At 28.6% G+C, this 12852-nt stretch overlaps 1 protein-coding gene across 2 annotated transcripts; it reads left to right on the forward strand.

Moving 5' to 3' along the window:
* Positions 1 to 8304: 8304 nt before the first annotated feature.
* LOC109179116 (RNA polymerase sigma factor sigA) lies at positions 8305 to 12553 on the forward strand. 2 transcript variants are annotated; one of them, XM_019328683.1, is made up of 10 exons: positions 8305 to 8473; positions 8943 to 9790; positions 9930 to 10128; positions 10235 to 10327; positions 10684 to 10812; positions 10926 to 10979; positions 11059 to 11136; positions 11411 to 11473; positions 11875 to 11990; positions 12095 to 12553. In XM_019328683.1, exons 2-10 carry the CDS (start codon positions 9102 to 9104, stop codon positions 12201 to 12203), a joined length of 1530 nt encoding a protein of 509 aa, XP_019184228.1. In that variant the 5' UTR covers positions 8305 to 8473; positions 8943 to 9101; the 3' UTR covers positions 12204 to 12553. The 2 variants fall into 2 exon arrangements, with proteins under 2 accessions (XP_019184228.1, XP_019184229.1); XM_019328684.1 differs by having other exon boundaries at positions 8352 to 8473; positions 8940 to 9790.
* The last annotated feature ends 299 nt before the right edge of the window (positions 12554 to 12852 follow it).

Here is a 12852-nt window from a genome sequence, read left to right on the forward strand (position 1 = left end):
GGATAGAACTCGAAAAAATACGCGATTTCAAAAAAACATTTGTCTAAAACGGAGAACGGAGTCAAAAGTTATGCCGTGCCGAACTTTTGACACTTTACAACTTAGTGTCAAAAGTCAAAAGTTTTTAGGAGGAGAGATTTTTTTGGAATTGGACGGGAAGTTAAAATTTCAAGATTTTGTTTTTATATATAGTATAGATAGATTGTATTACAGTATTTTATAATAATATGAGAATAGAATTTTAACGCAGAATTATTGTACGAATGAGAAAGTAGATATCAATATTATTTTATTAGGAGCAGAGATTTTTTAGGAAAAGTAGAAATCAATATATTTTATTAGGAGGAGAGATTTTATAGGAATTTGGCGTGAAGTTAAAATTTCAGGATTTTGTTTTTACATATAGTATAGATTATATTACAGTATTTTATAATAATATGAGAATAGAATTTTAACGCAGAACTATTGTACGAATGGAAAAGTAGAAATCAATATTATTTTATTAGGATGAGAGATTTTTTAGGAATTGGGCGGGAAGTTAAAATTTCAGGATTTTGTTTTTATATATAGTATAGATTGTATTACAGTATTTTATAATAATATGAGAATAAAATTTTAACGCAGAATTATTGTACGAATGGGAAAGTAGAAATCAATATATTTTATTAGGAGGAGAGATATTTTAGAAATTGGGCGGGAAGTTAAAATTTCAGGATTTTGTTTTTATATATAGTATAGATTGTATTACAGTATTTTATAATAATATGAGAATAGAATTTTAACGCAGAATTATTGTACGAATGGGAAAGTAGAAATCAATATATTTTATTAGGAGGAGAGATATTTTAGAAATTGGGCGGGAAGTTAAAATTTCAGGATTTTGTTTTTATATATAGTATAGATTGTATTACAGTATTTTATAATAATATGAGAATAGAATTTTAACGCAGAATTATTGTACGAATGAGAGAGTAGAAATCAATATATTTTATTAGGAGGAGAGATTTTTTAGGAATTGGGCGGGAAGTTAAAATTTCAGGATTTTATTTTTATATATAGTATAGATTGTATTACAGTATTTTATAATAATATGAGAATAGAATTTTAACGCAGAACTATTGTACGAATGAGAAAGTAGAAATCAATATTATTTTATTAGGAGGAGAGATTTTTTAGGAATTGGGCGGGAAGTTAAAATTTCAGGATTTTGTTTTTATATATAATATAGATAGATTGTATTACAGTATTTTATAATAATATGAGAATAGAATTTTAACGCAGAATTATTCTACGAATGGGAAAGTAGAAATCAATATATCTTATTAGATGGAGAGATTTTTTAGGAATTGGGCGGGAAGTTAAAATTTCAGGATTTTGTTTTTATAGAAATCAATATATTTTATTAGATGGAGAGATTTTTTAGGAATTGGGCGGGAAGTTAAAATTTCAGGATTTTGCTTTTATATATAGTATAGATTGTATTACAGTATTTTATAATAATATGATAATAGAATTTTAACGCAGAACTATTATACAAATGGGAAAGTAGAAATCAATATTATTTTATTAGATGGAGAGATTTTTTAGGAATTGGGCGGGAAGTTAAAATTTCAGGATTTTGTTTTTATATATAATATAGATATAGATTGTATTACAGTATTTTATAATAATATGAGAATAGAATTTTAACGCAGAATTATTCTACGAATGGGAAAGTAGAAATCAATATATTTTATTAGATGGAGAGATTTTTTAGGAATTGGGCGGGAAGTTAAAATTTCAGAATTTTGTTTTTATATATAGTATAGATTGTATTACAGTATTTTATAATAATATGAGAATAGAATTTTAACGCAGAACTATTGTACGAATGGGAAAGTAGAAATCAATATTATTTTATTAGGAGGAGAGATTTTTTAGGAATTGGGCGGGAAGTTAAAATTTCATGATTTTGTTTTTATATATAGTATAGATTGTATTACAGTATTTTATAATAATATGAGAATAGAAATTTAACGCAGAATTATTCTACGAATGGGAATGTAGAAATCAATATATTTTATTAGATGGAGAGATTTTTTAAGAATTGGGCGGAAAGTTAAAATTTCAGAATTTTGTTTTTATATATAGTATAGATTGTATTACAGTATTTTATAATAATATGAGAATAGAATTTTAACGCAGAATTATTGTACCAATGAGAAAGTAGAAATCAATATATTTTATTAGGATGAGAGATTTTTTAGGAATTTGGTGGGAAGTTAAAATTTCATGATTTTGTTTTTATATATAGTATAGATTGTATTACAGTATTTTATAATAATATGATAATAGAATTTTAACGCAGAATTATTCTACGAATGGGAAAGTAGAAATCAATATATTTTATTAGATGGAGAGATTTTTTTAGGAATTGGGCGGGAAGTTAAAATTTCAGAATTTTGTTTTTATATATAGTATAGATTGTATTACAGTATTTTATAATAATATGAGAATAGAATTTTAACGCAGAACTATTGTACGAATGGGAAAGTAGAAATCAATATTATTTTATTAGGAGGAGAGATTTTTTAGGAATTGGGCGGGAAGTTAAAATTTCAGGATTTTGTTTTTATATATAATATAGATTGTATTACAGTATTTTATAATAATATGAGAATAGAATTTTAACGCACAATTATTCTACGAATGGGAAAGTAGAAATCAATATATTTTATTAGGAGGAGAGATTTTTTAGGAATTTGGCGGGAAGTTAAAATTTCATGATTTTGTTTTTATATATAGTATAGATTTTGATAAATGGTAATAATTTAGTTTAATATTACCATATTATGTTACCTTAATTAATATTATATTGTATATTATTTTGGCAAATGGTAAATGTTTGGTAATTGCTTGTTTTTGAAATATTGATGTCCTTTAGTTTTCTCTTATTTTTGGCATTAAATTTATAATTAAATTATTATTCAACTTTAGACAAATATTAAGTTTTAAATTTGCTATTTGAATTTAATATATTGAGATTCATATTAAATTGCCTAAAGTATTGCAATTTATTTAGTATATATTGGTTAATATTATATTAATATGCATAATCCAAGCATGCTCTGTATATTCATAAATTATTTTATTAGAATTGTATATTCATAAAAGCATGCATTAATGTTGAATTAACATATTATATATTAATTAACTCATAGAATCATTATTAAATGTCATTCAATTTTAGGATCCTTAGGCCAATATTTGACATTATGGTTTATTAAGACAACTTGTTTGGTTTCTCATTTAATTTTGAGCATATTTTAGTCCTATGTTTGACTTAGGACTTTAAAACCTATTTTGAACAAGTTATTTGAGACCTATCTCGGGTCAAGTTTGGATCCCACCATTATTGAGTGATATTTAATAATAATTATATCTATTTTATTTTGACTTATAACATGTTTATTATGATAATAATATTGATTATTATGCATAACATGTTCACTAAGTCTTAATTATTACTGACTATCATATTTTGTTAATAGTATTCATGGTTGGTAATAATATTAAGTTTGGATATATTTCAGTACTAGACTATTTTATATCCATGTCATAAGTCACTTGGACCATTGAATTTATGAGTCTAATTTGATGAATGATTAAGTACTATAATTATTATTTTGGGTCTATTTATGAGCCATTAAGAATTTAAGAATTATAATTGTTATTTTGGCCATTAAGAATTTTTTTATTAAATATTTTTCAATAAACTAATAAGTAATATGCATTTTAATACAAAACATAAAATGTTCAATTTTTCGAATATTATAGACTAGAATAAATTAAGATATTACAAATTTACTCGTTATTAATATTTTTTTATTAATATAAATAAAAAATTTTACATATCAATTTATTCCAAAATTGTGTAACTTTTTAAATACAAATAAAATGTTTTAAAGGTATTATTTTTTGATTATATATTTGTATTTAAAGGTGGTGGCGGCGACGGCGATGGTGGTGGCGGTGGTGGTGGTGGTGGTGGTGGTGGTGGCGATGGTGGTGGTGGCGGTGGTGGTGCTGGGGTGGTAGTAGTGGTGGTGGCGGTGGCAGTGGTGGGGGCGGCGGTGTTGGTGGGGGCGGCGACAGTTGTGGCGATGGTGTTGGTGGTGGCGGCGACGGCGATGGTGGTGGTGGTGGCGGCGGCGGTGATGGTGGTGGTGGCGACGACGGTGGTGAAATAGGATAAATTTATATATAGGATAAAAAAATTAGGTTAAAGAAAGGGGTAAAAAAGAAAATAGATTCTAAAATCTATTCCTGAGCGTTCAGTAATAGGCTAATACCAGGGGGGGCCTTAGTAATAGCTATTACCTTACTAGCTATTCCTGGTAATAGTAATGGTTACCAAACAAAGGAATAGGCCTATTACTGGGAATGCTATGCCATTCTCGGCCTATTCCGTAAACCAAACGGGGTAAAAGAACCAACAATGTCTTCACTGAAGCTCGAACTCATAACCTTCCAAATAAAAATCCAACTCAGATACCATTAAACCATATAGTCTTGGTGAATATGTAATATATTAGTGATAAAAAAAATAATTTTAAATATTTATAAAATAATATATGAGTTGGCATGTAAATTGGCAACAATGATGTCACTTAACTATATTATTATCTTTAATTGTACTACATTTTAAAATACAAGAATTAAATTGAACAAAATAATATAACACAGAGAGCTCATAGGTAATTTGACCTATAATTTATATGTTAGTACTATTTATAATGTTAATAGTCATTATTTATTCATTCTAATTGTAATAAATAAATTATATACTCACCGTTTTTATTAGAAAAGTGAATTAATATTAATTAAAATGCATTTAGTATGACATACTGTGAATTAATCTTCTAAAAGAAATTTAATTAGATGATAAGTATTATTATTATTATTATTATTATTATTATTATTATTATTATTATTATTATTATTATTATTATTATTATTATTATTATTATTATTATTATTATTATTATTATTATTATTATTATTATTATTATTATTATTATTATTATTATTATTATTATTATTATTATTATTATTATTATTATTATTATTATTATTATTATTATTATTATTATTATTATTATTATTATTATTATTATTATTATTATTATTATTATTATTATTATTATTATTATTATTATTATTTATTATTATTATTATATTATTATTATTTATTATTATTATTATTATTATTATTATTATTATTATTATTATTATTATTATTATTATTATTATTATTATTATTTATTATTATTATTATTATTATTATTATTTATTATTATTATTATTATTATTATTATTATTATTATTATTATTATTATTATTATTATTATTATTATTATTATTATTATTATTATTATTATTATTATTATTATTATTATTATTATTATTATTATTATTATTATTATTATTATTATTATTATTATTTATTATTATTATTATTATTATTATTATTATTATTATTATTATTATTATTATTATTATTATTATTATTATTATTTATTATTATTATTATTATTATTATTATTATTATTATTATTATTATTATTATTATTTATTATTATTATTATTATTATTATTATTATTATTATTATTATTATTTTTTTTTTTTTTTTTTTTTTTTTTTTTTTTTTTTTATTATTATTATTATTATTATTATTATTATTATTATTATTATTATTATTATTATTATTATTATTATTATTATTATTATTATTATTATTATTATTTTATTATTATTATTATTATTATTATTATTATTATTTTTTATTATTATTTTTTTTTTTTTTTTTTTTTTTTTTTTTTTTTTTTTTTTTTTTTTTTTTTTTTTTTTTTTTATTATTATTATTATTATTATTATTATTATTATTATTATTATTATTATTATTATTATTATTATTATTATTTATTATTATTATTATTATTATTATTATTATTATTATTATATTTTATTTTATTTTATTTTTTTTTTTTTTTTTTGAGTTACGAGAGAAACTCGTAGTCATTATATGAGAGTATGCATTAAGTAAACATTGCCTTGTAACCAGTGGCGGACCCAGAAAATAATGTGAGTGTGGGCATACTTAACTCTAGATCTCACTTCTTAGAAAAATTTGCATCTTCTACAATTTTATCTGAAGAATTCGCTACGACTTTAGAATTGTCAATGAAAAAATATCAAACATCTATAATATGGTTCAAATACATTATAAATTATAATACAATAATATGTATGATAGATGACAAGATAGTTAAGGGCGGAGCCAAAACTATACTTGGGTAGGGTTAAATTTTAAAACACTTTGAAATGCTATAAAATATATGAAGCATAATTGATAATTGATAATTGATTATTGATTAATTCGAATACAATGAAGTATAATTAGATAAAATAGTTTGAATAGAAAAGATAGTATATTCCTAAATACTTTAATTTTAAATTTCTTTTAGTTATATCAACTTTTAATTTTTCTAAATTAATTCGAATACAATGAAGTATAATATAAACTTGCGGACTAGCTAAATAATCCACAAAAAAGTAGACTAAAAAATATTTAATTTATTGAAGGATTGGAAGGGTTAAAATAAAGAAAAGAAACTAAAAATACTATAGGATTGGAATGGCTAAAATAAAATTAAAAAACAAAAAATACTACTAGTGAGAATTGATCCCATGACCTACCATAAGCAACCTAAGGTTTTAACCAACTAGGTTACTAAAATCTTTAGTAAATCTTATATTTATATTTTATAAAATGCTTAAATTAGGGAGGGGTTAGTGGCCCCATTGTAGGTCCGCCATTGCTTGTAACCCTAGTTGACAAATGACTAAGAAAATAAATTAATCTAAATTGTTCGTAGTTGACTCTCTCAAATCAAATTTATTATTTTAAAGTATACGAAATATGGCAAAATCATTTTCTCTAAATTTAGTTTCTGTAAAATAAAAAAATACAAAGCTTTACTAAATTAATTAAGTTAGAGGTCTCATGTAAGGGCTTTAATTCTTTCTATTTCAAAAATTTTGATAAAACCATAGAGAGTTTAGACTGAGTTATATTTGTTGATGTTGTGAGTGTGTGATTATATTAAAATCTTTTACAAGTTGTGAGTTTTTCTCATAATTAAAAAGACAATAACTTTGAAATAATAATTTCATAGAGGTAATTAATGAAATGGTTCTTTGATTATAACAAAATTACCAATTTGATTATTGACTATTTTTTTGTCAAATTAAATTCTCAAATTAAAAAACCGTAACCACGTTTGTTTAACTGCCAGACGTCTATTTAATTCGAAGCTATTGTTAAAATTTTATATTGTTTCCCGAACTGCTCGAGACACCAAATTAATAATTTTGTTATAATTATGAAACCATTTCAATAATTGACTCTAATTTTATATTTGAGTAAATGCCATCAAAGGTCCTCCGAGTTTGGTGGTTTCGCTACCTTTAGTCCTAAACTTTCAAATCGACCACGCCTGGTCCTCCGAATTTCGAATTCGACCTGCCGTAGTTCTTCCATTAACTGTTGTCGTCTGCCCCGTGAAAAGTAATGGCAAAACAATCTTTTTATTTCAACTCCAACCAAAACAAATCATTTCCCAAAAAATTGTAGAATTGTAGAGCTTTTTTTTTTTTTTTTACCAGGAACGAATCCATAATTGTGAAATCTTCGGATTGAAATTGCGGTTGGCTCGCCAAAGAATGGTGTTTGCGTAATTGGGAATTATTAGAGAATATGTTCGATGAGATGAGATTACGGCTAATTTTAATTTTTGAGGAGAATGAATTGTTTTGGCTGGGATTGAAATAAAAAGACTGTTTTGCCCTTACTTTTCACAGTGCAGACGTCATATGTTAACGGAAGGACTACAACAGGTCAAATTCGAAACTTGGAAAATCATAAGTAGTCGATTTGAAAGTTTAGGACTAAAAGTAACGAAATCACCAAATTCGGAGGACCTTAGCTGGCATCTACGCTTTTATATTTCATATAAGAAATTGATATAATTTTATATATTTCATATAAGAAATTGATAGCATGGAGAGGAATGTGTACAGCACAGGCTAACAGAGTAAGATGTAATGGTGACCCCACGGTAATGTGAAATATGTGGCTATTGTGCATACAAGGAGAGAGCGTAGATTCAGGTTTGTCCCGTGGCGAGCCAACGCGGCGTGTCACCACCACAAGTCCTCAAAGCCGCACCAAATATCTGCTTCCAGCCAATAGCCGTTGGCTTATCTCTTCCCTCCGATATCCGAAAATCTCGCAGATAAAATATACTCCGTAATATACTATAGTATTAAAAACATATTTTCTTTTTACAAAACCCAAAAAACCAGTACCATTGCGCCACTAAGCATCGGAGTTCACTGTTCTTTCCCTTTCTCTCTCGCCGGAAAACTCAGGTACTTCTCTCCGACCGATCATTGCTACTTGTGTTGTTTGTTCATGCATGGATCTGGATGGTGCCTGGTGGTGTATTATTGAATTGTAACCTATCTATGTTAGCGACTTCAAGTCATACAACCGTGTACGTTAAATTCCATTTTCTGTGATTTTATACTTCACTTCAAACGGCTTAGTTTAGGAAGCATTTTTTATTTGGTCTACAGTTACGCGTAGAGTTACTTGATTGCTCAGATTGTGATCGTGATATTGAGAATCTGGTACACTCACAACTCTGGAGAAGTGTTTATTTTTTCATTCAAAGAGAAAGTATTTTGACCTAGGTAACAATTTGAAAAGCAAAAGTGGCGGTATACTGCTATTGGTTGTTTGTTGTTCTACACTATTGATTGCTCATTTTCTGTTTTAGTTTTTGTTCTGGTTTTCAATATTAGTTTTTGGAGCTGATTCTGTTTTCTTCTCTAGCAGAAGCTTTAGTTGTTGGCAAACAAAGAGAACGTTCTAACTGGTGATACGGTAGTTGTGCTCTTGTCGAGCTGTGCAGTTGCGGTTCAGCTAACTTGCCCTGTTCTGTGATGGTATTGAGTATTTGAGTATCAATCAACGAGGGAAAGCCTTCCTTCCTTCATGATGGTCACTGCAGCAGCTATTGGACTTGGTGCTGGAGAAAGGCTTCTTTCCTCCTCCTTTTCTTATTCTGATGTTGCAGAAAAGCTGTCATGCAGCAGCGATTTCACCTTTCCGTGCAATCAGGTTGTTTATGTAAAGAGTGTAATAACTGCTAAGAAATCCTCCAACTATAGTCCTGGTTCTCTTTCCAGTCGTCGAATCCGTTCCATCAAGGCTCTTAAGGAGCACGTTGACATTGCACTTGATACTCCCAACATGGAGCCCTGGGATCAGAGAATCTCTGAGTTGCTAAATGAAAGCTCTGATGGGGTAGATCATGTAGAGGCTCTCCTCCTGTTGCAGAAGTCTATGCTGGAAAAACAATGGAATCTTTCGGCTGAGAAGATGATAACTTATGTGCCAAAGGAAGATAATTCTAAGAAAGTTCAGGTCACATGCTCAGGGACCTCTGCTAGACAGAGGAGAATAGGTTCTCGACAGAAAGTTGTTGATCGTAAAAGTCCTGTCATACGAATTAGTACGAGCAAGCGAGGGAGATCCATTATTGGCACAGAGGTGGTTCATAATCGCTTAATAAAAAGCTATGTTAAGGGTGTTGTGAGTGAAGAGCTGCTCACTCACACTGAGGTGGTGCAACTATCAAAAAAGATTAAACTTGGCCTTTGTTTAGAAGATCACAAGTCAAGGTTTTAAACCTTTCTTATGTATGCTTAACTTCTCCAGATTGCCACTAAAGTTGTTTAATTTCCATCTGTGTGATTTTCTTCTTTGAAATACTTTGTAAATATCCTAACAAACCTGTATCACATCACATGGACTTTTCAGACTGAAGGACAGACTGGGATGTGAGCCTTCAGATGAGCAAATTGCAATTTCCTTGAGAACTTCTCGTGCAGATTTACAAGCAACAATAATGGAGTGTTCCTTGGCACGGGAAAAGCTGGCAATGAGTAATATTCGTCTTGTCATGTCAATCGCACAAAGATATGATCATATGGGAGCTGAAATGGCTGATCTTATTCAGGTAAAATGTGTGTCCATTAACCAACAAGTTAGCGATGTTAAATTCTTGTACATTTGCCGTATAAAATGCAAATTTTAAGTTGGCAAGATATCTGATTCTTGTGTAGGGCGGCCTTATTGGACTACTCCGTGGAATAGAAAAATTTGATCCTTCAAAAGGATTCAGAATCTCAACTTATGTTTATTGGTGGATTCGCCAGGTGAAGTCTATAACCCATTCAATATAGCAAACCAGAATGCTCTACATATTTAATGCTTCTTATCTACATCTGTGTAACCAGAATGCTCTACAATTTGATGCTTCGTTATCAACATCTGTACATGCTTAGTTTTTTTTCTTTTCTTTAACAGTTAATATATATCTTTTATTATTTTATTTTCTGTGGCAGAAAAATACTTTTGTCCTGCTGAGAGTTTTCCTCAATTTTTGTTTTCTTTTTTTAAGCCATAAACTGTAGGTAGTAATCTTGCTATATGCCTATGTTATTGCTTTGTGGTGATCTGTCCTGTATCTTGCCTGAAAAGAAAGTTTCATTACCTCTATGCCTTATACCAGGGTGTCTCCAAGGCATTAGCTGATAACTCAAGAATGTTAAGATTGCCAAACCATGTTCATGAAAGATTGAGTCTAATCCGAAATGCAAAAAAGAGGCTGGAAGAGAAGGGGATAACACCATCAATTGAAGTAAGTTTTCCCGTATTTTAATTCTTTTATGTAATAGGTAACTCTTTATTCAGATGATGATCAGAAGTTATCCATTTTAATGATGTTAATGGGCCCGCCTTATTCTTTGTCAGAGAATTGCCGAGTCTCTTAATATGTCCCAAAAGAAAGTGCGAAATGCAACTGAGGTAATAAATATTCTTTGAATTATTTAATTATTGGTTTGAGCTCATAATCTTAATACTTACAGTACTACCCTTCTTCTAGGCAATCAGCAGGGTGTACTCTCTTGACAGGGAAGCTTTCCCCTCTTTAAATGGTCTTCCAGGAGAAACACTCCATAGTGTAAGTCTAAACTTAGAAAGTTTTTTCATTCTAAATGGAGCACACTAAGTGCAGTAGTTATTAGATGGATAAAATCCCTAGTTTAGAATTTGTATTTCAAGTTTTCACTTGGTTGAATTTTTGTATCTATATAACACTGATTCTTGTGGTCTCTGGCACAGTTAAGAGGGTTGTGCCTTAATTTCCAACATTACTGTCTTGATGTGATTTAAACTATCTTTCCACTACTAATGGATATGGCATTTGGTTTAACACCAATTTCCTCTCTCTGCAGTACATTGCTGACAATCACCTAGAAAACAACCCTTGGCATGGAGTTGATGAGTGGGCACTCAAGGTAGTTTAGCAATTAGCATAGCGCCCTTTTGAAAATTTGTGATTTGAAATGTGATGATGCTCTGCTAGGCCTAGTAAAACTAGACCAGAAAGCTATTAAGAATTATTGTCTGCAAAAGGCTTTGATGCTTTTATCATTAGTACAAATCATAATCAAGTCAAAGGATGACACAGTAACAGAGTTTTCTAGTTGAAGGTTGATAACAGTTCAATGGTTAATCAAATTGTTCCAGTTTGGTTAAATTTGATGCAAAGGGATGTGCCAACATCCATATCTTTGGATGTATGTGCTACTCAGAAAGCATTCAGTGCTTCTCTAGTTTGGAGGTCTTCTCCCTTGCATTGGTGACTAAAAATATTGTAGAAAGTTTCCTAATTTTAAGGGTGTTTTGACTTTTGCAGGATGAAGTAAAGAACCTGATATGTACAACATTGAGGGAACGGGAGGGGGAGATTATCCGTCTATACTATGGTATTGTTGACAATGAATGTCTTACCTGGGAAGATATTAGTCGACGGTAAGGCTTAAATATTATAGCATTTGGTATAGAATTTGCATTTTTTCCCAACTTGGCAGTGTATGAGAGTTGTCCTAAATACTTATTGATTATGGAATTTTCAGGATAGGATTATCCAGGGAGAGAGTTAGGCAGGTTGGGCTCGTTGCACTAGAGAAACTAAAGCACGCCGCAAGGAGAAGGAAACTTGAAGCCATGCTGATAAAACAATGATTTTTGAACGTCTGAGGTAACGGATGAAATTCACTGTAAATAGAGAAAAGGTCTGCAATTTAGGTTTATTTTTCCGGATTGAAGAAGAGACTACAGTTTGTAGTTCCTTAATTAGCAGCAGAGACAGAAAATATGTTGCAGAGGTGGGACTGGGACCTCAAATTGTTGATGAAGAATCAATCATTGTTTAGCAAAGTGATTTTAGATCCTTGACATACACACCAAGAAATATCAATGTATATTGAGACAGGCAGTAAAGATTAGCAACTGAATTGGTGAAAATGGAATTCTGTACATACAATTTCTCTGCATACGAAAGTTTTATTTGCAAGTCAAACGTTGATTAAATTTACGTCTTTTTTTTTTTTTTTTTTTTTTTTTTTTTTTTTTTTTTTTTGGTGAAAGGAAGTAACAATTAACCATTAATGTCAAAGAATTAACATTAAGAAAAAAAAATAAAAATGAGGGGCTATAAGCCAAATTCTTGGCCCGACATAGAAAAAGCTTCTGTGTGAGTAACTCCATTCAGTCCTTTTAACAAAAGAAAAAAAAAATTAATATATGTAAATTCATAGGGAGCAGCCAGCAGACATTTGTTTCAACTTCAATATTGTCCCACCCCAACAACATCAAGACAAGTGCTTCACAT

This window comes from Ipomoea nil, unplaced genomic scaffold (assembly GCF_001879475.1).
Source record: "Ipomoea nil cultivar Tokyo-kokei standard unplaced genomic scaffold, Asagao_1.1 scaffold0876, whole genome shotgun sequence".
Classification (NCBI taxonomy): domain Eukaryota; kingdom Viridiplantae; phylum Streptophyta; class Magnoliopsida; order Solanales; family Convolvulaceae; genus Ipomoea; species Ipomoea nil.